The 23,114-nt window shown below is 43.8% G+C and overlaps 2 protein-coding genes across 11 annotated transcripts in view; one reads left to right on the top strand and one right to left on the bottom strand.

The window, feature by feature from the left end:
- The window catches only part of RAB3IL1 (RAB3A interacting protein like 1), a 40,242-nt gene extending 25,020 nt beyond the window's left edge, over nt 1-15,222 (top strand). For 2 of the 9 annotated variants that reach the window (XM_077321191.1, XM_077321197.1), the window contains exons 6-12: nt 885-1,013; nt 3,150-3,278; nt 3,417-3,529; nt 6,424-6,447; nt 6,876-6,975; nt 9,244-9,310; nt 10,852-15,222. In XM_077321191.1, coding sequence (XP_077177306.1) covers nt 885-1,013; nt 3,150-3,278; nt 3,417-3,529; nt 6,424-6,447; nt 6,876-6,975; nt 9,244-9,310; nt 10,852-10,934 — 645 coding nt within the window. In that variant the 3' untranslated portion in view covers nt 10,935-15,222. Of the gene's footprint in view, nt 1-884; nt 1,014-1,365; nt 1,383-3,149; nt 3,279-3,416; nt 3,530-6,423; nt 6,448-6,875; nt 6,976-9,243; nt 9,311-10,851 lie in introns of those variants that run through there. The other 7 variants (XR_013228234.1, XR_013228236.1, XM_077321194.1 and 4 more) reach the window with 7 other exon arrangements.
- A 399-nt stretch (nt 15,223-15,621) lies between these two features.
- The window catches only part of LOC143829790 (eosinophil peroxidase-like), a 32,885-nt gene continuing 25,392 nt past the window's right edge, over nt 15,622-23,114 (bottom strand). Inside the window, exons 15-17 of one of the 2 annotated variants that reach the window (XR_013228233.1) lie at nt 21,210-21,352; nt 20,000-20,096; nt 15,622-16,868 (exon numbers count right to left, since the gene is read on the bottom strand). Coding sequence is in view for 1 of the 2 variants with exons in the window: in XM_077321190.1 (XP_077177305.1) it covers nt 16,784-16,868; nt 20,000-20,096; nt 21,221-21,352 (314 nt within the window). In the remaining variant the exon portion in view is untranslated. The remainder of the gene's footprint in view (nt 16,869-19,999; nt 20,097-21,209; nt 21,353-23,114) is intronic. The other variant, XM_077321190.1, reaches the window with a different exon arrangement.

Below are 23,114 nucleotides of genomic sequence, written 5' to 3'. Positions count from 1 at the left end.
CTCCAAGTGGAACAGGGTAAGCTGAGAAGGGAGGGTCTGAGAGGCTGGAGTGTTTGGGAAAACTGAAGTATTGGGGGAGAATACTAGAACAAAAGCCTCTCAAAATAAAGATTTTAAGTAACTCTTAATAGCTTCGGAAACTGAAACAAGCCAAAATAGAAGGACTAAAGTTTGTGCATGTACCGATTTTACCTCCGCGTTATCTATATTGAGTTACCACAGAAAATTTACCCCTGATTTCATCTGACCTTTTCCCTCTGTGTTGAATAAACTATTTTGTTAATTGGGAATGTGAAAACTTCTTGAGTGCCATTCATATAAGTTAAAGGGGGCTCCTATTCCTTCCCTCAGGTTCCTGGGTTGAGCAAACAGCTAAAATATTATATTGTGATGGGGTGGAAAGAAAACAGACATCTAGGGCAGCTCAGTCACAAAAAGGAAAGAAAAATGAGGGAAAATTTTGCCTGAGGGAGGGAGGTGGATGGGGGTGTTATAGGACACAACAGTTTTCACCAGGCCTCCCACCAACATTGTCAGGGCACTGCTTACAGCATAGTTTCCAGAGGGTTGATGAGATCTGATGGTTTTGTGAATCCTTCTTTGTTCCAATTAAGCAAGTGACCAAGTAACTGACTTGCACTGATGGTGCAAACTTAGCTAGGCTCAGTAATGTAAGGCTGTTAGGAGTGTGTTAGAGTTCTTTAAGTACAAGTGTAGGTCACTACTGAATGACAGTGCTGTGGCAGCCAGGTGTTTCTTGAATGATGCTCAGCATCTTTATGAACAAGGTCTTTCTCTCCCTCTCACACCATTTTCTTTCTCTCCTTGTCTTTCTGTCTTTCTTTCCTGTCTGCCCATCTGTCTGACTGTCCCATTCCTCAAAGTCTGGGGTGCCCACTCTCCTCTCCCTGCTTCTCTGTATCGTCCCTGCGAAGGCTATCCACATCACCTATGAGCCAGGCTGGCAGTCCCTGGCAACAGACTCTTCCTTCTCTTCTGCTCCCTTACGGCAGGTAATCTCTCTCTACTTGGAGCAGCAATAGGTTGACACAGTGAATTGGAGGACTGGTCTCCTGTGGTTTTAGAGGGGGGGAAGTAGAATTTGTTATGCAAGTATAGTAAAACTATGTGTACTAAAAATCCTTTTTTTTTGTTTTGCTTTGTTTTGTTACAAGTATAAAAGACTGGGGCCTAGTTTTGCTTCCCAGTGGGTCACTCTCTACCAAAGATGGGGGAAAGGCAGTAAACTCTGAGCACAACAGCCTCTTACAGCTTCCACCCTTTTTGGTTCTTTTCCCCCCCATACTAACACCCATCTTTTTTGTTTTGTTTCTCTAATTGTTTTTCCGTATTGTGGCTCTGAAGTTGACTCCTGGCATCAGGTGAGCAGTCTCTGTAGCATAGCACTTCCATGCTGTCCAGACCTTTCTCTGGGGGCTGGGCAGCTTCATTCACTTCTTACGTTCTCCTCATGTCTGTTTTCCCCCCATTATTAAATATTGGCTTTTATAAAAGAAGAAGAAGAGTTGGTTCTTATATGCTGCCTGTCTCTACCAGAGGAGTCTCAAAGTGGCTTTCATTCGCCTTCCCTTTCCTCTCACACAAGAGACACCCTGTGAGGTGGGTGAGGCTGAGAGAGCCCTGATATTACTGCTCGGTCAGAACAGCTTTATCTGTGCTGTGGCAAGCCCAAGGTCACTCAGATGGCTGCAAGGGGGGGGGGGAGTGCAGAATCAAACCTGGCATGCCAGATTAAAAGTCCGCACTAACCACCCCACCAAGCTGGCTCACAAATGGCAGGGAGGAGCAAAACTCTTTGAGTATACACTTTGGAATCTGCCTGGCCCTTGAAAATCTACCCAAACTCAAGACAGCTCTGTTCCTTCTCCTGTTCAGCAATATGCCTCATGTTTGAGGCATTCTGGGTTTTGCTAAGCCTGAAGAGCATGCTGGGAATAGTTTGAGCAGTAAGTTGGTAGAAAAGAAACTGCAGTATCTGCTGATGTTTGCCCATGAACTTCACAATTCTGCTGCTGAAAGCTTAAAGCACTTGGAAAGTGAATGCTGAGAGAAGTTCACAAAAAAGCATCCAAGTTAAAGCCATGCATTTGATTGATCATGTGAATCTGCTCCCTGAAAAGGCCTTTAAGGAGGGTCTTCCTGCATCCTTCCTTCTTCTTCCAGCATGCCTAGCTGCATATATACCCTATCATCATCAGCATCCCAGATCTTCTGATACTGGACCAAAAAGCAGCACATCATATATTAAAAATATTTTTATTTGTCACCCCCGCCCTCCTGATGCTGACAGTTGACAATTCTGGTGTAGCAGGGTAGCAGCTAAGCTCACAATGGACTAAAGTGCTCCTTCCTTTCCTGGATACCAGTGGGATTCACTCTTTTTGTGGCTGTCAGTGTTCTTGCGCTCTGTCTCATTAGGGGTTTCTTTCTGAGGGTAAACAGTAGAAGGGAATTAATTCTCCATGCATCCATTGGCATATAGAGTCCCTTAGCTATGGGCTTTTTTTTTTTTTTTTGAGCCTCTTGTGGCGCAGAGTGGTAAGGCAGCCGCCTGACAGCTTTGCCCATAAGGCTGGGAGTTCAATCCCAGCAGCTGGCTCAAGGTTGACTCAGCCTTCCATCCTTCCGAGGTCGGTAAAATGAGTACCCAGCTTGCTGGGGGGTAAACGGTAATGACTGGGGAAGGCACTGGCAAACCACCCCGTATTGAGTCTGCCAAGAAAACGCTAGAGGGCGTCACCCCAAGGGTCAGACATGACTCGGTGCTTGCACAGGGGATACCTTTACCTTTTTTAGCTATGGGCTTTACACAAGCTTATGGCCAAAGGTACCCTTTTCTGTTTAATATGCTATAGTTGATGAAAGATGATTTCTTCCTGAAGTTGCCTTGTCACAGCCCTTTCTTCTTTGTGTAGTTACTGCTATATGTCTGGAGACTTCTAGATTCCAAGGCACTGGAGTTTACTCTGGTTCAAATGTTACACTTAGTCTGCTTGCTCACCTCATGGGGTGCATAGTAAATACTGTCTATTCTGAGGTAACTTCTTGGCTCTTGTATGCTAATAACTTGCTGCCGTGCCTGGTAGTGTTGTCTCCTGCCTTCCATCCATGCATCTCTATCACTGCAGGTGGATTCCATCTTGTTTGCAGAATTCCAGGCTTGGAAGGAGTTTCCATCTTTGGATAAATCATGTCAGTTTCTGGAGAGAATATACCAGGAAGATGTGGGGCCTTGCCTGGACTTCACCAAACATGAGGTGAGTTCAAGAAGAGTGTTTTTGATATTTTTTCTCCCACATGTTAATTTCTCCACTTGGGTTACTTCTGACAGCTTCTTGTTTACTACCTTATCAATTTTGTCTGAATAATCCAGCCTTTTGTTTCTTTTGTTGCAGTTGTCCGAGTTGGTTCAGGCAGCTGTGGAGCAGAACACGCTCACCATTGAACCAGTGGCTACCCAGACTCTTCCTGTGGTGAAGGTGTCGGCCATTGAGTGTGGTGGACCAAAGTAAGGAACCCACTCAGATATTTACCTCCCTTATCTTCACAGATGCATATCTGACTTCCTTCCCTGCTGCACCAGCAGTTTCTTTTGTGAATCAGATCTTCCACTTAGTTGTTCATAGAATTCATTTTTATTGTTTTATTTGTATTTTTGCTTTCAGTCTGTACCATGAACCTTTCAACTTAGATTGACTGTCACTAAAATTGTAATAATGAAATTGAACAATGTAGTCGTTAAAGGATCCACTGGCTCGACATGATCAAAGCCCATACAGGGATGACCATGAACCAACTAAAAGAAGCAGTCATTGACAGAAATGTATGGTGTAAACTTTCCTATAGAATCGCAAAGGGTCGAACCCGTCTGAACAGATAACATCATCAGTCGTTAAAGTGATGGTGAAATCAGAGCTGACATGACCCCAACACACCTGCTCACCTAAAGACTTTTCAAGTAAATATTAACTAGTCTTCTCAAAACCAGTAGTGAACATGATTGGCAAGCTTCTCTAGGGAGGAATGATGCTGCCAGTGAGAAAACTCTTTATAGCCATTTACATAGTTTTAGAAGGTGTAGCCTTGGGGTTCTATACGCTGACCTACATGCACTGATAACCTTGTATGGGAGAAGCCATTCCTTCTGTCTCAGGCCTTTGTTCTCTAGAATGTACGGAAGCCGACTATATTGAATGAAACTGCAGTTAAGGAAAAATGTGTACAAACGTAATACCTTGCTCCTCCTCCCCTACAGTAACGATTCTGTTTACTCAAATAGATAATTGTATGTATATGAGTTTCTAATCCAAATTAGTGTGAGGAGGGAATTAGTTCTGGTTCCCCTAGCCCAATATAGATTTAAGACACAATTCTCAGTGTAAGAAGGGAAGAACTAGGAGTAGGTACCTGAGTTAATGCACACTTTTCCTCAGCCATGTTTTCATCTAAAAGCAGAGCTCTTTGTGTCTTTGCCATGCAGACATGTTTTGTTCCCTGTTCTGTAATCATTGCTTTCTCGGGCATTCTCTTCTAGCTACTGCTGCCAACACTCTGTATATTTACTTTATTCTCTGTTTCAGTTCTGAGTAACAGTTTAGCACAAACTGAAAGATGGAAATAGGTTAAAGAGTATCAGTCTTCAAGAGCCTCAGAAAAAAATGTTTTTGCAGATTTCCAAACTGTGTATCTTTGAGTTTAAATCTCTTTGTTTATTATATATTTATATTAGTATATGCCTTGGAGGCATCCCACCCCCATTTCCAGATGATATAATTAAGTGATAGTCTGATGACTCTTAGTCCACAGCAGAGAGAGAATTTCATATGCTAGGCTTAGATTATTTATACTATTTCATCTCTTCTGTTTGCAAATTCTATAATATCCAGGACTAGATATCTGGTGCAGGCAAAGTCTGGCTTTGAATGTATTTACCTTGCGTTGGGCACCAGGGAGAGATCAGGAATCTTACTGGTGTATTGTCTGGCTAGTTTATCTGCAGAGTCTTTGACTGAGGTGATAGAGGTATTTCCTGTTGAGGACCTCAAGGGTGACTGTTCTTGGGGTTTCAAGATAAATGCCAAGGCTTCCTCAGGACTTCATGGCCGCCTCAGATTATAATGGGCCCAACACAAGATAAAGGACTTGTTTTGAGTTACTGAATTGTGCAGGGGGTTGGACTAGATGACCCTGGAGATCCCTTCCAACTGTATGATTCTATGAATCTGTGATTCTGTATGCTGGACCTTCTTTTCTTCACTTGCTGGTGACCTGAGGGCTCGAGCTTTGGCCCTTGTGATTAGATTCATGTCTTCTGAAAGCATGGTTGAGTTTGCTGCCTCCTCCTTGCAAGGGCTGTGGGCCCATTTAAATGATACACCCTAGGGGATGAATGGATCCTGTTGGCTTCCAGTCAGCTTTGGCGGATTTTGAAAGCTTTCCTGGTGACCCTGAGGGGACCATTGCAACTGCATGGAATGATGGCCTGACTGGGACGAGAGACAGAGTTGCTTCTCCGCATTCCCCTCCATGCTCTGTGAGGCCCCCAGCTCTTTGCTTTACCAGGCAGTTAGGCATTATGAAGAAGACTGAAAGATGACTGAAGCAGTGTTGGTGAAAAACCAGAAATGAATCAGGCAGATCATGTTATAGAGCTCATTTGTAGGTCCTTATGCATCAGTGATGGCCATCAGGCAGCCATCTGTTGGCTGTCCCACCACTTAGGGAGGTCCTTCTGGCATCAGTGGGAGCCGAGGCCTTCATGGTTCTGACCCCGTGGAATGGGTTCCCCTGAAGAGGTGAGGGTGCCCCCTCCTTGGAGATTTCTGGGAGATGCAACAAGTCGTGCTTGCATGCCAGGGCTTTTGAGGAAGTTTGAATTGGCAGGCATCTTTTAAGAGAGGGAAAGATTTGGAGATACTTTATTTTCATTTTTGCTTTTAAATTGAAAAATGCTTGTAACTATTATTGTTAGCCATGTTGAACCATGAAGAAGGGACTTGATGTAAATATTTTCATTATGAAATAATTATTAAATAAATATATGTATTAATAAGTGTGAAGTAAGTGTGAACACTGTCGTCTGAACCATAGACCCCTGAAATTTTGAAATGCTCCTTCCTCATTGGCAGGACTTAAACTTGAAGTTGCTCAAAAACAGGAAATACACCAAATATGTCCTGTTTCTGAGCAGTGGTCTAGAGCCAGTGAAAAGCTACCTTTCACAATGTCACAAGGCAGTGCCTGGACAGCATGCCTTTGGGGTGTTTCCCCCTCCCCGTGTCCTCCTCACTGTTTTCATCCATGTCAACCCCATGTTTTGAATATGTTTTGTATCTTTATGCTGATTTTGGTTTCCCTCTCCCCCCACCCCTTTTTCTTTTTTTTTTTGTCCTTTTTTCACAGTGGGTTCCGGTCCCAAATTGTAACGTGAGTGATTTTTTAAACTGAATGATGACAGATGTTTGCTCCACTAATAAGTTACTAACACCTAGTTCCCTTTGCTTTCACAGCTGCTGGTTACTCCTTAACCAAAGCTAATGCTTTATGGGTATTTTCAAGTCTCAAGACTTGACACAGGAGCCTGCTCATAAATAGCATGGAAAAGCCTTCTAGTCATTTAATAACATTCCTTCTTCTTGGGGAGAGGAACACTATTTCAATGTAGAACAATTAAAACAAAATAACGTATCTTGAAAACCTCTCTCAAAAATTACACTTTTGTAATTTTTCTACAAATCCTCGAAAATATGGTATTAAAAGTTAAGGTTTCTGCTTTGGCCTGTAGCAGCTTGCCTAACTGGGTGTGTTCATACTTTGAAGTAAACTGTCCACCCCTCTTGCCTCTCCCTTTGCAGGAAGTGCGCTTTGAGTGGCCTTTCCCGAGCTTGCAGACATCGCATCAAACTAGGGGACTCTGGGAATTATTACTACATTTCTCCTTCCTGCAGGGCCAGGGTAAGTCTCAGTCCTGAGATTATCTTCATGGGGACAAGGGGTAGCAACAGAGCTGGAATTTTGCACAAATTAAGCAAACTACAGTCTAGGGCCACAGATTAAACACACAAACCCTTTAAAATGATTAAATTACCATTTGGGGTAATGCCATGGTGCCTCTTACAGCTAATGTAGCCTGGAACCTCAGCATGTCTTAAACTGGCCTTAGGTAGCAGCTCCCAAGTGAAACACTCTAATCTATAATGAGGCATACCAGGCTTTCTACTTGTTTGATGATCAGAGAATGATGACCTGGTGGTGTCTCTCAGGTACCCAGAGGGCATTCTTTTATGTCCTGCTCATCTAAAAAACTAAAAAGTCCTCTGGCCTGTTGAAGCCTAATGAACTTCTTGTAGTATTAGCATCTGAAGACAAGAATGTGCATCGTCAGATTAAGTAGATAATTGTCATGAAATTATTATAATCTTTCTCTAGAACAGCCTTTCTCAACCTTTGAGAACCCCCTGAAACATTCTTGAGGCTTTGATTCCCCAGAAGTGGTGCAGTAGCACAGAATATGGTTGGGAAGCATGCCCACCTGAGGCCCCTCCGCTTCCCACCCCTCCAGCCCCAGCAGTGGCCATTTTGGGAGGGGGGGGGGCGGATTTGACATGACCATATATGGTCATATCACCTGATAAATGTTTAACAAATTTTAAAAATATGTTAAAATTAATTAACTCCCACTCATTGAGGAAACTCTTCCAGGGCTGTCAAGAAAGCCCAGGGTTTCACAAAACCCCGCTTGAGAAAGACTGCTGTAGAACATTGATATGCTGTTACTTGTAACTGTGTAAAATGCAAACCTCAGAATGTGTGAAGTGCATAGAAACAACCAGTTTTTGAAGATAAAATTCCAAAGTACTGTGTTGCATTTGTATGCCATCTTTCTTTGTTCACACAACTCAACCATTGAGCGTGGGGTTGGACTAGATGACCTTTATGGAGCCTTCAAACTCTATGATTCTATGAAAAGAGGTGTATAAAGAGTGTGTGCTTAAGAGCAGAGGCCTCTAATCTGGGTTTGATTCCCCACTCCTCCACATGCAGGAAGCTGGGTGACCTTGGGCCAGCCTCTCTCAGCCCCACCTACCTCACTGTCTTATCTGTTGTGGGAAAAGGAAGGGTAGGTGATTGTAAGCTGCTTTGAGGCTTGAGCCATTTGGCTTCAGAAAAGTCACCTCATGGTCTGATCACTCTTATCATCTTCCGCCCCCTCCCCAACAGCTGCATGCAACTTTCTTACTTTGAAGCCCTTCTTTGGAATAGCATGCCTTCCTTCATGGGGAACCAAAATCATGTGGCTAGTCCAGGTCCCCATCTACCATCCTCCTTCCTCTCTTTCATCTGGTGTGCTCTACCCAGGCCCTGGAAGAGGTTGTGAGACGAAAGCCTTGTCTATGCATGCAGCAGAATGAGAGCTAGAAGGAGCCAGGCCATTTCAGATTGCTGGTGTAGGAAAAAAGGTGATACGATAACCATCTTCAAATACTTGGAGGGCTGCCACATAGAAGATGGAGCAGAGTTGTTTTCTGTTTTTCAGGGACTGATCCTGACACTGCACTGTTGAAAGCACTCCTGAATAAAAAGGTCTTTGGAAGTAGCACAGAGTGGGCTGGGTTAATATTGTTGTCCCCAACATGTTTGGTCTTTTTAAACATGTGGGATATGCTCATAGTTATACTGTTGAAATGGCATGTCTCACATGCAGTCTGATGCGCTTCCATCCAAGCTACCACTTTAGGACTCCCATCACCTTCCTCTGCTGTGCATGTAGACCAGACCTAGAATCTTAGAGTAATAGAGTTGGAAGGTACCTCCAGGGTCATCTATTCCAGCCTCCTGTAAAATGCAAGGAATGGCCACAAGACCCAAGCTCAGACACAAGCCCTTTTGCCCACCCACTTACAATATGCCTAAATTCACAGAATTAGCAATTCCTCCCGAGGAAGCCTGTTCCACTGAGGAACTGCTCTGTCAGCAGCTTCTTCTGAATGTTTACCTGAAAATTCTTTTGAATTAATTTCACCCCATTGATTCTGGTTCTGCCCTCTGTGGCAACAGAAAACAACTCTGCTCCATCCTCTATGTGGCAGCGCTTCAAGTATTTGAAGATGGTTATCGTATCACCTTTTAGTCATCTTCTCTCCAGGCTAAACAGACCTGTGTCATTATGTGATGGGATAAAATGGGACTTGCTAAATCTTGGAACATTTTTCTCTCTTCCAGATTACAGCCGTTTGCAACTTCTTCACCTACATTCGCTATATCCAGCAGGGACTGGTAAGGCAAGATGGTAAGTAACCATCTACTCTCCACACCCATTACCTCCTCTTTTAATGTGGAAGCTTTTCTACTCCCCGTTGGCTAGACTGTTCGGCCAGCCTATTTCCTGTAATGGGATCAGCTGGATTAGCTCTGAGCTTGACCTTTTCTCCCTTGTAGTTGAATCATTTCTTCCCCTCTGTAAATACTGTTGGAAGAGGGATTACAATGAATGATGTTCCTGTCTGATCTAAATGAATAATGGGGAAGGGAATAATGGGGGATGACAATGGCAAACAGTGCATTAGGGTCAAACTGAAATGTTAGAGAAGTAAAGATTGGCTGGTTAGAAGTCTGGGCTGGATGGATTGCAAGGTTTGCATTTGGGTGTCCTGCTCCCCAGGCTGGATGCAAATCCTTGGGCAACATCAGAGTTCTGCAGCAACAGGACCTGCTGGACAGGGTTTGGGAGTCAGGTCTTAGGGTGACATTCAGGGAGTGTAGTCCAGAAGCAAGTCTAGGTCTCGGGCAGCAGGATTCAGAGGGTTTGCAATGCAAATGCAAGTAGCTTGGTAGGACAGTGAGCACGGTTGTAGGCAAGTTGATCCCATATTGGCTCCTGCTTCAATGCAGGCTTATAGAGGGAATTTCCCAACAGGTAAAGCCTCCTCCAGGGGGGAGGCTTTGGGCAGCCAAAAGTGCACTTGCATGCTCAGGTTAGGACTCAGCCCTAGTTCTTTGCTTTCTCTGCTCCTGGGGTGATGGGAGAGAACATGGTTGGTCTGACATCAGGTAGGTCCATGCTGGCTTGAGGGTTCTGCTGGGCCAGGGAGCAGTGCTAGTGCTGGTGAGGGGGGCCTTCTAGGAGGCACTGAAGAATCTACCTCGGAAGGAGCATCTGCCACAGGAGGGCTTGAGGACAGGCCCTCCTCCTCCAATAAGGACCCATGCTACCCCAGTGTGGTCCACAGCACTGGGTCACATGCAGCCAAAGATATGTACTGGACAAAAAAAAATGCATTTGGGGATTCTAATATACAGATCAGTCTTAAGAACAGGGGTAGTGTAGGAGAAAGAAAGACACCAGAAGGTGGAGGGAGGACAGAAGTCTCTCTGGTCTGTTAGATTTAGGATTAGGAAGACCCTCATTTGAACCCCCACTCAGTCTCAGTCTAACCTGTGTAACAGAATAGACTATTCCTAGACACTGTTTTTGCTTCTGTCTCAAATGTAATGTCTTCTGCAGACTGGCTGGATGATAAGGAGCTATGTCTCTGGCTCATTCTAGATGTTGCTGTACTTTACATTAGCTTGTTGAGCACATGTCTGTTGCAGAAAGGAGGCAGGATTGCCTGCCTCAAGCCTTCCGGAGCAATGTAGCAGGAGTGGATTTGTCAGAAGATGCTTCCCATGTTGATGGAGTGCTGTAGTGGGAGAAGACTAACTGAAGTGCCTGCCTACCTGCCCTGTAGCTCCAAAAACTCTAGATCCCAAGATGGCATTTCTGGGGTGGGGCGCTGAACAAGCTGCATAACATTCTTACTTGCTTCCCCTTTCACTTTTGCCTTGCAGTGGAACTGATGTACTGGGAAATCATGCGGCTCAGGAAAGAAATGGCCCTTGCCAAGCTGGGGTACTATTCCAGCGAGATGTAGCCTGGTATTGGCAATCTTAAATGGCAGACAGATCGTCTGGTGTAGCATCTCTGTTAGGAATGGAAGCTGGCACATGCAGTAAGAAGACCAAAGGAGCACCAATTTTCCCTGTGAAATCATTCACGGTTTTATGTGTATGCCTTCAAAATGCAGATTTGGCCAGCAAATTCTAGATCTTTTGCACAATCAAGTGAGATTACACATGGAATTCTTTTTCTATGCATTCTGTAGCCAGCCTATGTCTAGTATTCTTGAACAATTTGCTTCAGCAGTTGTAAGAGCCATGCACTGAACTATGCCGTTGTTGAACCTGAATGTTGTTTGGAGTTACAAATGTAACTGGGAATTCCCACACGAAAGAATGAAAGAAAGCTTTGAGCTGTAATTCCCAGCTTGTTGCTCCAGCTGTTGCTGGGGGGGGGGGGGATGGTCACTCTCCAATTGCTAGCACTACACAACCACCTTGCTTTATAGCCCCCAAGTGGGTGTTCTTCCAGTCTTTCCCAGACCTCTGTCTTCTGAGGAGCCTGCAAAATTCAGGCCAGAGAGGCAGCGTAGTCACAAAGAATGCTTTTCATTCTGTTTATAACTCAGGGTTTGCCTTTTTGGTTGTATAACAGATCCTGTACTTGACCCTGCGAAGGCAGGCATGTATCCTGGGCCAAACCTCGGACTGGAGCCTCAGTCATGATGTAAGAATGAGGAAGTTGCATAACAGTGGGTGTCCCACAACTATGTCGAGGTCACTGGCCTGAGGCTGCAGATGTTTTTTCCACGGTCCTGTGGGGAAACTTGGCTGCCATGTTGGCTCTCCATGAAGCGGCTCTTGTCTACTGACATCACTGTGTGTCTCACTTGAATTCCTTCATTGTACTCGGTAACCATCTAAGCAGCAGCTGGAGAGTCATTTCCACTGTGTGGCCACAGAAACTTGTGTAAGAAACTTTTCCTCTGTTCCGATTTCCCATCAGATGGCTGTATCTATGTAAGGGCCATTTCTTTTGTGCTCTATTAATGTTAAAATCAATATGGAGCATAACAAATTGAGTTCATCTTGACCTTCACTCTTAACATTTTCTGGAACGATAGTTTGTGGGGTGTCAGTTCTACTTTTTTTTAAAGGAATGGACAGGGGGGTACAGTAGAGTTTGGAATCAAAAACCTATAACCAGATAAGGCGGTTAATATAATAATTTTAACTTGAAACCCACAGAGGAGATGTGGTAGGCTTTTTAAACGATAGCAAAGCAGAAAGTCTAGTTTTTGATTTGGATGCTAAATGACTTGAGACTTCTCATGAGGACAGAGTGCTTGATTTTTAAGACCAGCATTGCTGGTACTCTCTGCTATCGACAAACTGCATTGTCTGATATGAAGGCCTTTCTCTTTATCCTCATGCTTAAGGGGGCTAGTCAAGGGTTTATTCATTGGAGAAGACCCTCAGCTCCTGTTGAAATGCACTCATTCCCTCCCACTTCCCACGGATGATCTTTGCTATTGAGACAGATCAAGCCCCAAGAAAGCTCCTGCCTTGAATTCACAACCTTCAAGAAATTCATGTTTGGTTGCCTGGAATTAAATAATCTCAATTGCGGTAAATGCTTGGTTCCATCATCTCAGATTCTGTTTGGTATCAAGACCCTGTTGGTAGAGAAGTGTGTGAATACAGCATTGCTGCCTCTCGTCTCTTGTTGTCTGTTACATCTGCCTGTTTCCATATCATTGCTGGTACTCTCAAGTCCTCTCCCTGGTGGAGTGGCAGTGTATGAGCTCTGGAATGGAATAATTGCCCATCTTTGGTACTCGATAGGGACTGTGTGCAATGGAGTTTAGTGACAGCAGTGGCTTTGGGGATAGTCTTTCCTCAGCATTGCAGGTAAGTGAATGTCCTGTTGGGGCTGCCTTGGAGGTCCCTGATGCTTTGCTGCATGGTGGTCCTGGCAAATGTACCAGGACTTAATGTCATCTTTATAGTTTCTAAAAGCATATGCATGCTAAGGATTATAGTAAAATATATATGTATGTATACATACACAAAATAAGTTCTCCCCAAGGATATATCTGGGAGAAAATATTAATGGAATGATGCTTCCAAGAGGACAGACCGCAACTACACTTGCCCCTTCTTGCTTTGGGCAAGTCCTACTTTCAGCTTAAAGGACAAAGAGTAGCTTAATAGAGCCTCTTTGCCTCCCTCCATCCCTGTGCTGATCCAGTTCCATTCCTCCTGTCTGCAGGGGCAGCAAAGGGGCTAAATGGATTGGTGTCCATTGGATCAGGTTGGATCTGGTGACCCGCAAGGACAAGGAACCTACTGATGTGACTTTCCCTCTCTCTCTGGCAGCCCCCTATACTGCCCTAAAGGGTTGGGACAGCTTTGTGCATGTACTAGGTTGCATCTGGCCACAGTGAAGTGATTTCCCCTTCCCTCCTCCTGCAGCCCACATTGTTGCCTCAAATGCTGTTCTGGAGGGGCAGGAGACTCCTGTCAAAGCTGTATTTGTAGGCATAAGGCAGCAGGGGGAACTGGCAAAAACCACCCCCTTGCATACATTGGGTTTTTTATAGGATCCAGCACACTGACCTTAATAGTCATAGGCATACTGAGGAAAGATGAGAAAAGTCTGTCTCACATTCCTTGCCCTTTTGGCTCATAGGATCCACCCCACAGAAAACCTCTGGATCTCCTCTAGTTAACTAGGAAAGTAAATTCTAGCTACTTCACAATTGCTTCATTTGTAGCCTGGCTCTCTGTATATCTGCTTTTAAGAAGTCAGTGTTTTGCAGGCTAACCTCCAAACAAGTGTTCATATACTGGTGGCAACCAGACTCATGTTCTGAAGTTCCAGAGACAACTGTGACTCAGGTCTGTGATGTGTGTAAATCAGCCATATAGGAGGCACAGGCTCCCACCCTGACGCCATTGTCCAGATTTTTAAGTTAAATTCTCTGTGGTGCTTTTAAAATAATAATAATAATAATAATAATAATACTGTAGTGGGTGAGCATGAACCATATGACAATTTTGTGTTGGGGCTCAAATGATATTTGGAATTTCTTCCTGCAGCACTTGCCCAGAGACCCTTTGACTTTCAGCATTTTGATATTTGCAGGTTAACATAGGAACTGTCTCGTTCATATAATTCCCTATAAGATGCATAAGAGCCTCTTGTGGCGCAGAGTGGTAAGGCAGCCGTCTGAAAGCTTTGCCCATGAGGCTGGGAGTTCAATCCCAGCAGCCGGCTCAAGGTTGACTCAGCCTTCCATCCTTCCGAGGTCGGTAAAATGAGTACCCAGCTTGCTGGGGGGTAAACGGTAATGACTGGGGAAGGCACTGGCAAACCACCCCATATTGAGTCTGCCATGAAAACGCTAGAGGGCGTCACCCCAAGGGTCAGACATGACTCGGTGCTTGCACAGGGGAAACCTTTACCTTTACCTTTAAGATGCATCGATAACGTTCCCCACAGTGTAATGGTTAAGAGGGGCGGGTTATAATCTGGAGAGCCGAGTCTGACTCCCTGTTCCTCCACATGCAGCCAGCTGAGTAACCTTGGTCTAGTCACAGTCCTGTTAGAGCTGTTCTTACAGACCAGTTTCTCCCAGTTCTCTCTGCCTCACCTACCTCCCAGGATGTCTGTTGTGGGGAGAGGAAGGGAAGGTGATTGTAAGCCACTTTGAAACTCTCTTTACTATCCAAGCGGGGTATAAGAACCAATTCTTCGAAGGAGGCTTCTTGTTGATAATCCGCTCTCTCAGAAGAGAGCTGAGGGGCTTTGTTTCTTTTCAATAGCTGGCCTACACAGAAGATGGTTGCTTTTAATAGCAGATATTCATGCCTTGATGGAATATCCAATTGCAGGGAATATGATTTTTTTTTTCAAACAAGACTTAATGATTACAGAGAACATTCCATGTTTGGTGTAGTTAGTGTTTTGGTTCATAAGAATGAAAACTGCAGCGAGGTTCTTGTCTTTGGCCTCATTTGCCATAAACCAATATATTTTTTGAAAAAAATCAAAATCTTCCCTTTCGTGTAAGACACATACTCCCTCCCCTCTCTTGGAAAGCATTGTCTTAGGTGGGGCAATGGTTGTGCAAGTTCTCTTGGATTCATTACTATCTCCTCTTGTGTTCCTATTTTAATAAAATATACTGATCTCTATTTAATAAATAGACTCCAGTACTGAGAGTTGGGCTGGTTTTTACTGCCTTCAGGCTGTTTTATTCCTTTTCAAGTCTGCATGTATTCCAGCTGTAAAATAAATAGCACATTTTCAAAGCAGAATATTTTGTGGTTTATTTTTTGTTCTTCCATGCAAGGATTAGCTCTCAGAGGAAGAAATTAGCTTCCTGTGGAGCTAAAGTGTGCCAAAATGAACTCAACTGCACTTGGGTCTGCAGGGGTGGTGGTGTCAGGATTCTCTCTCTCTCTCTCTCTCTCTCTCTGGGGCTTGATTTGATTAAACAGTAATTAACTACTATCAGAAGCTATGCTAACCTCAAGCCATGAAATCAAAGGCATGTGTGTCTAGGGACAGCAAGCAAAAGACCTCTTTCTGCCTTGCTTGGTTCGGGGCAAGAGAAGGTGAAGGGGCCATGGCATAGTCAGATCTCAGAAGCTTAGGACTTGGAAGGAGGGCTGTTGAGGAAGGCAGTGGCAAGCTACCACTGCTTAATCACCTGCCTTAAAAGCACCTTGCTGAGATTGCCATCAGGTGTCACTTGATGCTGCTTAAGTATGTAAAAGCAGAATGTTCTTTCTCCCCCACCAATGAAGTTTTTGAAAGCAGCTTGATTTAAAATCTCCAATTTTTTCTTCACAGAATTACCTATCCCATTTCTTTTCCAGCCCAGTAAATCCTCACATATATGCTTATCCTTTACATTTGATACTCTGAGGAGGTAAGGAAGCAGCTGGAAGCTGATTTTAGCATTTAAAGGCCGGGCAGGACAACAAGCCATGGGCATAGCAGCTCAGCAACTCTCATCTTGAACTGGGCAACTACTTATTCCCCATAACATCCGTATATAATATTCCACTGCAGAAATAAACCAAATTTGTTGCCCAGAGGATAGCTTTCTTCTTTATAACAAACAACGGAAGGCTTTATTGCACAGATGTAAAAAAGCCAAATATGCCTGTATATTGAAAAGCAATTACAATAGTGAGTCAATTTATCTGCATCAGTCCCATGCACATACATTTAGAACAGCCTGCCTGATTTTCCTATATTAGAAATCTCTGCACATTAAAAAAATGCCTTCATATTGTTCACGCATGTTCATGTGAAAGGGCTAGAAAGTGGCACACACACACACACACACAGTGAGTTTGGGTGGCCTTTGCTCATGTGAATGACCACAGCAGACTACAGGGCTCCCCTGCTGCTGGACATTCCTGCTATGGTGGAAAGTTTCCTTTGTGCATGGTAAGTGAGATATTAAATCTATTGAAGTCACAGCATATGTTTCTTAACATCCTATTTTTGTCTGTAGCTCTATGGAAACATGAACATAAGAGTTTCCTCACTTGATTAAGCTAATGTTCAGTCCAGCATCCTGTCACATAATAGCCCACCAGTTGCTCTAGAGCAGTAACAATAAGCACAGAGGCTAAGGATTTCATCTGATTGTCTCCCCCTGCTCAGCATTCAACAAACAAAGACATTTCCTTTGGTCATATTGACTGATGGCCATCAATGGATGCATTCTGTATGACTCTGTTTAATGGGATCTATTTACTTTACTGTGGCAAGAATTTTTTGACGCACAGAATAATATACATGGAAAGCCACTGTGCTGAAGGTTCCTGAGATGCCTGGGCTGCAAGGGCAATGTGGTTCAAGTTAATTTGTGTCAGGCTTCTGGGCTTCCCTGGAGCAGCCCTGAGGACAGCTGGAAATGGATGCTTTCTTCTTGCTCAAGAAGCACCTAGGAAACAAATTGCAAAGTCATCCATGCTGAAATGGCATAGCAGAGATGGCTGCCTGAATAGGGCAGATGCTGGACCTTGGAAATCTAGGAATGCATCAGTTCAGCTACTGGCTCTGAGACAGACTGCAGCAACCTGCTGTGAAATGCATTTTCTCAGGGGAAATATGACTAAAAACTACACATTGATCTAGAGAAAGGTCTTATGTGAAATCTGATGCTCATGCATAGAGTTCAGTGACAAATGCTGAGGTCAATGCATAGTGCTGTGACAGGCTTGCCATGCATGACAGCTGGCCTAGGCTGGTGAGGCAAAGCACCCCTGATTCTTCTCAAGGGTTAATGTGTATAGTAACAGGCTCATTGCATCTTGCATATGTTGGTAATTAGGCCTCTCTACCTACATGACCCTTACCTTCAAAACCAGAGTGAAGGATGGGATAACTGGTTCTTCATGAGAACCTGCAGCCCACAGGATGGGAGAGGGGAAATCAGGAGTGATGAGATAATTTTCTAGAGGATTCCAGCAAGAACACATCCTGATTGGATTGTCATCATCACCCTATGCCTTTTGGCCAAAAAACTATAACTGGGCTAAGAGCCTGGAGAAGAAAAACTAGCTTGAGTTCTGACCAACTAAAGGCTATTGCAATGGACAGAAACTTAGAAGAAGCGTGACCATCTAAGGCAGGTTTCAAATGTGTTAGAAAGTTCAGATAGATTTTTTGTTTTGCTTTGCTGTATGATTTTAGAGTTGTGTATTGCCTAGAAATAAAATTCTTTCTGAACATCATTCAAATAAACACATATTTTTACAAGAATTGTTTTTTGTGTATACGAGCTTGGGAAACCCAGGATGTCAGACTTGGCTTCTTGACAATGTCTTATTGTGTGTGTGCAAAAGAGGAAGAGTGAGAATTGGGCAATCATTTCTATCTACTGTGAGCATAATTAAATGCTGCTTCACAGGATTGTCATAGAGACAAATTAGCCTAACATTGCAGTCTTATGTCTAATAGTGTTAGAAGAGTAGCAACCATAGTCTGCTGCAGAAAAATTAAATACAAGCCTAGTGATCCCACTAAAAATTAATAAAATTTAATTGCACTTATTTCTATGTAGGTTCACAATAGAATAAGTCCTATTGAACCCAATGGAATGTAGAACTTCAGATGGTTGTAAAACATTTCATATGGTTAAAGCTCTTTGTGGCATACATGGAATATGAAGCTGCCTTCTAGCTCAGTATTATCTGTTAAAGCATTTGACAAAAAGGTAATAAACAGATGTCACTACAAATATTCTCTTTTGGATTAAAGAAAGGATTTGTGGTAAAGCAAAGAATTTTTTGACATTAAGCCATGATCTTTAGTCACAATATGTCATACAGCTTTAATGAAACAAGAATGAATGGCTGAGGTCCATAACATTTCTTTCATGTACTGCACACTACTGTCGTACAAAAAGAGTCCATTATATCTGAAATAGAACCAAGATAATATGTCATTCTATGAGCCCAGAGACCAAGCAGATCTTTCCGATGTCCTCTTCAAAAGGTTTCTGAATACATTCTTCCTCCCTTTTTAGGTACAAACTACACATGCTAGGGAACATATGGAAGATGCTGAGCAGAAGCAGCATCAAGGTCAGCCCTTGAGGATCAGGGCAGAAATCCCATTTAATTAATTAAATAATTAATTTTAGCCCACCACTCCCATAAGGCTCGTGGCGGGTTACAACATTTAAAAATACCAATAAAATTCCCCTAATAACATATAAATATCCAATACCCATACAAAATCCAAGATACAATTCGGCATTAAAACAGCTTTAAAAATCCCCTTAACCAAGACTTCCAGAGGAGGATATGAGAGACCAGAACTCCAGCCATCAATAAGATTCTTAAAGAAGGAAGGAAGGAAGGGGGGGGGGGTCCAGTTCTTCCTCAGCACGCCAGCCTCAACCATAGACCTATCAAGCAATAGCCAAGGAAGTCCAAATGCAGCCATGCATCTTCTGCCTTGGCCTTGATCTGTTTTATAAAATGAAGTGCCCAGTACTTTTTGTTAAAATGAGAAGAAGGAGGTGGCAGCAGAGCAGACAGCAGTAAAGCGTAAGGGCAGAGACAGGACCAAAGAACAGCAGAAGCCGGAGGAGTAGTTCAGTTCATCCTGTGCACATTTACCTGGGAGTAATCTCTACTGCAGGGGTAGTCAACCTGTGGTCCTCCAGATGTCCATGGACTACAATTCCCATGAGCCCCTGCCAGCATTTCCCATGAGCCCCTGCCAGCATTTGCTGGCAGGGGCTCATAGGAATTGTAGTCCATGGACATCTGGAGGACCACAGGTTGACTACCCCTGCTCTACTGAACAAAATTCACCTGTCTTCTGAGTAGAGTGCCTAAATGGGGGCAGAAAAAGCCACATCTGCAAGATCCCAAACCTGCTTAAAAATAGTGTTAAAGGAAACATTTGGAAATGGGATCTGGATTACATACATGTTACATAGGCTTTATGTACCTAAAGAGCATCCATTTATATTTATGGACAGCAGAGATCTATATTTCTCACTGTGCTGATCTGATTTCTGCAGTCTTCTAAAGATCACACTTTCTATAGTCTATTGTTTTATGTATGTTTACTCATAAGTAAGTTCTTAAGTTCAAGTAAATGGGCATAGGTTTGCAGACTATAAAACCTCAGTCAGTTAGTGGCTGGATCCCTACAGAGAAGACCCTGATGCTTATCTAAAGGCTAAAATGGCTGAACATACTAACCAAAAAATAACCTTCACTAAGATCAATGTGATTGTGAACAGATTGGCTGGACAGAAGCTCATAGGTAGCAGCAGTATTACTTGCTTTGCACCTGGGAAACAGTTTTAGACCATTCTAAAAAACTGTTGACAGAATTCTGTGTGATTTGTGCCTCTTTTTCTCTTGCCTCTGAATTTCATCACAAGGAGATAGAATAAGCATGAAACCTTTGCATGAAACCGAAGAGTGTTGAGCCTGGAATTGCAATTGCTGGGATGAAATACATTTATTTCCAAGGGAAAGCCACAGAAGCAGGAGATGTGAAGGAAAGTAAAAGAGAAAAAAACCTTTCTGCAAGCTAATTCAAATGTACCTTCTGTGTAGCATCACAACTACAGTGATGAGAGAGATTACTCCAACAATACCAGCTGCTGCTATAGCCACAGTGGTGGCAGTAGAACCTTGGGCCTCTAGAACAGAAAGCAGAGAATTTAGTGTGGACACACTTGCATAGGTCCAGTCACTAGTACAGGGTTTCTCAACCAGGGCTTCATGAAACCCTGGGGTTTCCTGCCCCCCCCAAGGGTTTTGTGAGTTTGGGAGGGGAAAATATATATTTTAAATAATCTAGTTAAAGGTAAAGGTATCCCCTGTGCAAGCACCGGGTCATGTCTGACCCTTGGGGTGACGCCCTCTAGCGTTTTCATGGCAGACTCAATACGGGGTGGTTTGCCAGTGCCTTCCCCAGTCATTACCATTTACCCCCCAGCAAGCTGGGTACTCATTTTACCGACCTCGGAAGGATGGAAGGCTGAGTCAACCTTGAGCCGGCTGCTGGGATCGAACTCCCAGCCTCATGGGCAGAGCTTTCAGACTGCATGTCTGCTGCCTTACCACTCTGCGCCACAAGAGGCTCTTTAGTTAGATGACCATCTAGTTAGATGACCATATATGGTCATGCTAACCACCCTCCCTCACAAAGTAGCCAGTGATTGGCCTGAAGGGGATGGGAAGGGGAAGTGCCTTGGCCAGAAACATATTTCAGGGGTTTCTCAACAGTAAAAAGGAAAATCCTACAGGGGCATTGGAGGGGATGTGCAGTGAAAACAGTTAGATTAGGGTCTTCCTGGTGTTCTTCAAATAATCTCCTTCTGTGTCCTGATTTGCTCAGTTGAAGACTTCCTGTTCTTTTGAACATGCTTACTCCCTGATTGCCTTCAGATGAAGTACAGTTATTCAGTTAGTCTACCAGAACTTTTTTTCTCTCTCATTGATGTTATTAAAAACTCACCACTTTTATTTCCTTAGACTTCTAGGCTTCCCCTCTCCAAAAAAGACTTGGGGTGGCTTTATGCATCTGTGAGTGATCTCTGGCTCAGGAAAGCTTATGTCACAATATATTAGTCAGCCTTTCAAGGGGGCATGGACTCACTGTTATTTGGTTTTTTACCAAGACACCTAGATCCCTTCTAACTTTCACCCCTCAGGAGGAGAGGGGGGGGGAAATTAAGCCATTATTAACCCTTCAGCCCACAGTTTGCAAAACTCCCATCTTATATCCCTCCCCCTACTTCCCTCTTCACCTCAGACCTACTGATGCAGGTGGTGCCATCTTGAGACAGAGTCAGGGAACCCTCACAGGCACATTTGAAGCTCCCTGGTGTGTTCACACAAATCAGTGAGGAGGGGCATGGATTTCCCCGGCTGGGCTCACATTCATTGATGTCTAAACAACATTGGGGATGGCAGAGAAAACAAAAAGAACTCTCAGAGAATTGCCCACCAATTAAAAGGAAGGCACCAAGATGGGAAAAGGAGGGGGTGGAGAGAAAAAGAAGAACCAGGCCTTCATAGATCCCAAATTAGCATTGCTTCTCTACCACCCTTTACAAAATTGGACAGCCAAATTAAAGAGGTCTGACAGATAAGACAGAAAAATTAAAGAGATCTGACAAATGTGTTGCCTTTTTGAAATAACCATGACTTAGGGAAAAAAACAGAACAGAACAGCCAAGGCAACTACCGTAGATAATATTTATTAAAATATTTATACTCCACCTTATCTTCGCAATCTCAAGGTGGCAAAATCTGCAGGGGTGACTACTTACAGGATTCCTGACCCCTTTGATTACAGCCCTAATTGTTCATGCCCCATTCCTTCACCTCAGAGAAAAGAAGGCAATATTATCAGTATATGGACTGAGGCAGGACAAAGTCCTGAGACTGACTAGAATGTGGAGCAGGAGAGAAGCAAGTAAGGTACATCCTTCCTTGTGTTGTGTCACCTCCCCTCAGCAGTGTCAAAGGCAGGGATAACAATGGTAGAAAGTGGGCATATAAATACAGCCCAGGATTGAGGGCCAGTCTGATATTAAAGAAGGGAACTAGAAGGTCTTTCATGCCAAAGACTCAAATCCTTTTATTTAGAAATGAGAATTGCTGCTAGGCATGTGTCAACAATGCTGGGGAAGTTCATTCATTAACTATTAAAAACAACAACCAATGCTCTTAAAATATAATGAGCACATGAATTGCAGCCAAGGCATGGAGGCTAGAGGAACATTAGCAGGACAGGGAAAGCAACATTATTGATTGATTGATTGATTGATTTGATTTGATTTCTATACCGCCCTTCCATATGGCTCAGGGCGGTTTACATACAACATGGGGGATACATGGAATGAATTAATATATAACATAAACAAATACAACAACAACAATAATCTAAATAACACAATTTCAATTATCTTAAACAATATAACAGGAACGGAACTTAGCTAAGGTCCTTAAAGAGGACAGACTGGTTCAGGCCATGGAGGGATGTCTGAAGGGGCACCTGTTGTCGGTCCCAGGCAAATGCCTGGTAGAGGAGCTCCCTTTTGCAGACCCTGCAGAATTTTGAGAGTTCGGACAGGGCCCTAATCTCTTCAGGGAGCTTGTTCCACCAGGTGGGGGCCAGGACAGAAAAAAGCTCTGGCCCTGGTTGAGGACCGACGTACTTCTTTGGGGCCAGGGATCACTAGCCAGTTGGCAGTGGCAGAGCATAATGCTCTTTTGGGGGTATAGGCAAAGAGATGGCCTTTTAGGTACACTGGGCCCAGACCATGTATGGCCTTGAAGGTAAGAACCAAAACCTTAAGCCTGATCCGGAATTCAATTGGGAGCCAGTTGAGTTGTTGAAGTATAGGCTGGATGTGAGATCTCCACGGTGTATTGGTGAGAATCCTGGCTGTTGCATTCTGCACCAATTGCCGTTTCCAGATCAAGGATAAGGCCAGGCCTGCGTAGAGCGAGTTGCAGAAGTCCAGTCTAGAGGTGACCATCACATGGATCACTGTGGCTAGGTGTTCTGGAGCCAAGTAGGGCGCTAGTAGCTTGGCTTGGTGGAGGTGGTAGAAGGCCTGTCACGCTACTCTTGTGACCTGTGCCTCCATGGAACGGGAGGAGTCAAGGATTGCCCCCAGGTTTCTGGTGAAGTGAGCTACTGT

Source organism: Paroedura picta, chromosome 2, assembly GCF_049243985.1.
Source record: "Paroedura picta isolate Pp20150507F chromosome 2, Ppicta_v3.0, whole genome shotgun sequence".
Taxonomy (NCBI): Eukaryota; Metazoa; Chordata; class Lepidosauria; order Squamata; family Gekkonidae; genus Paroedura; species Paroedura picta.
Note: the sequence above shows the minus strand (reverse complement) of the source record. Positions and strands in the feature narration are given on the sequence as shown.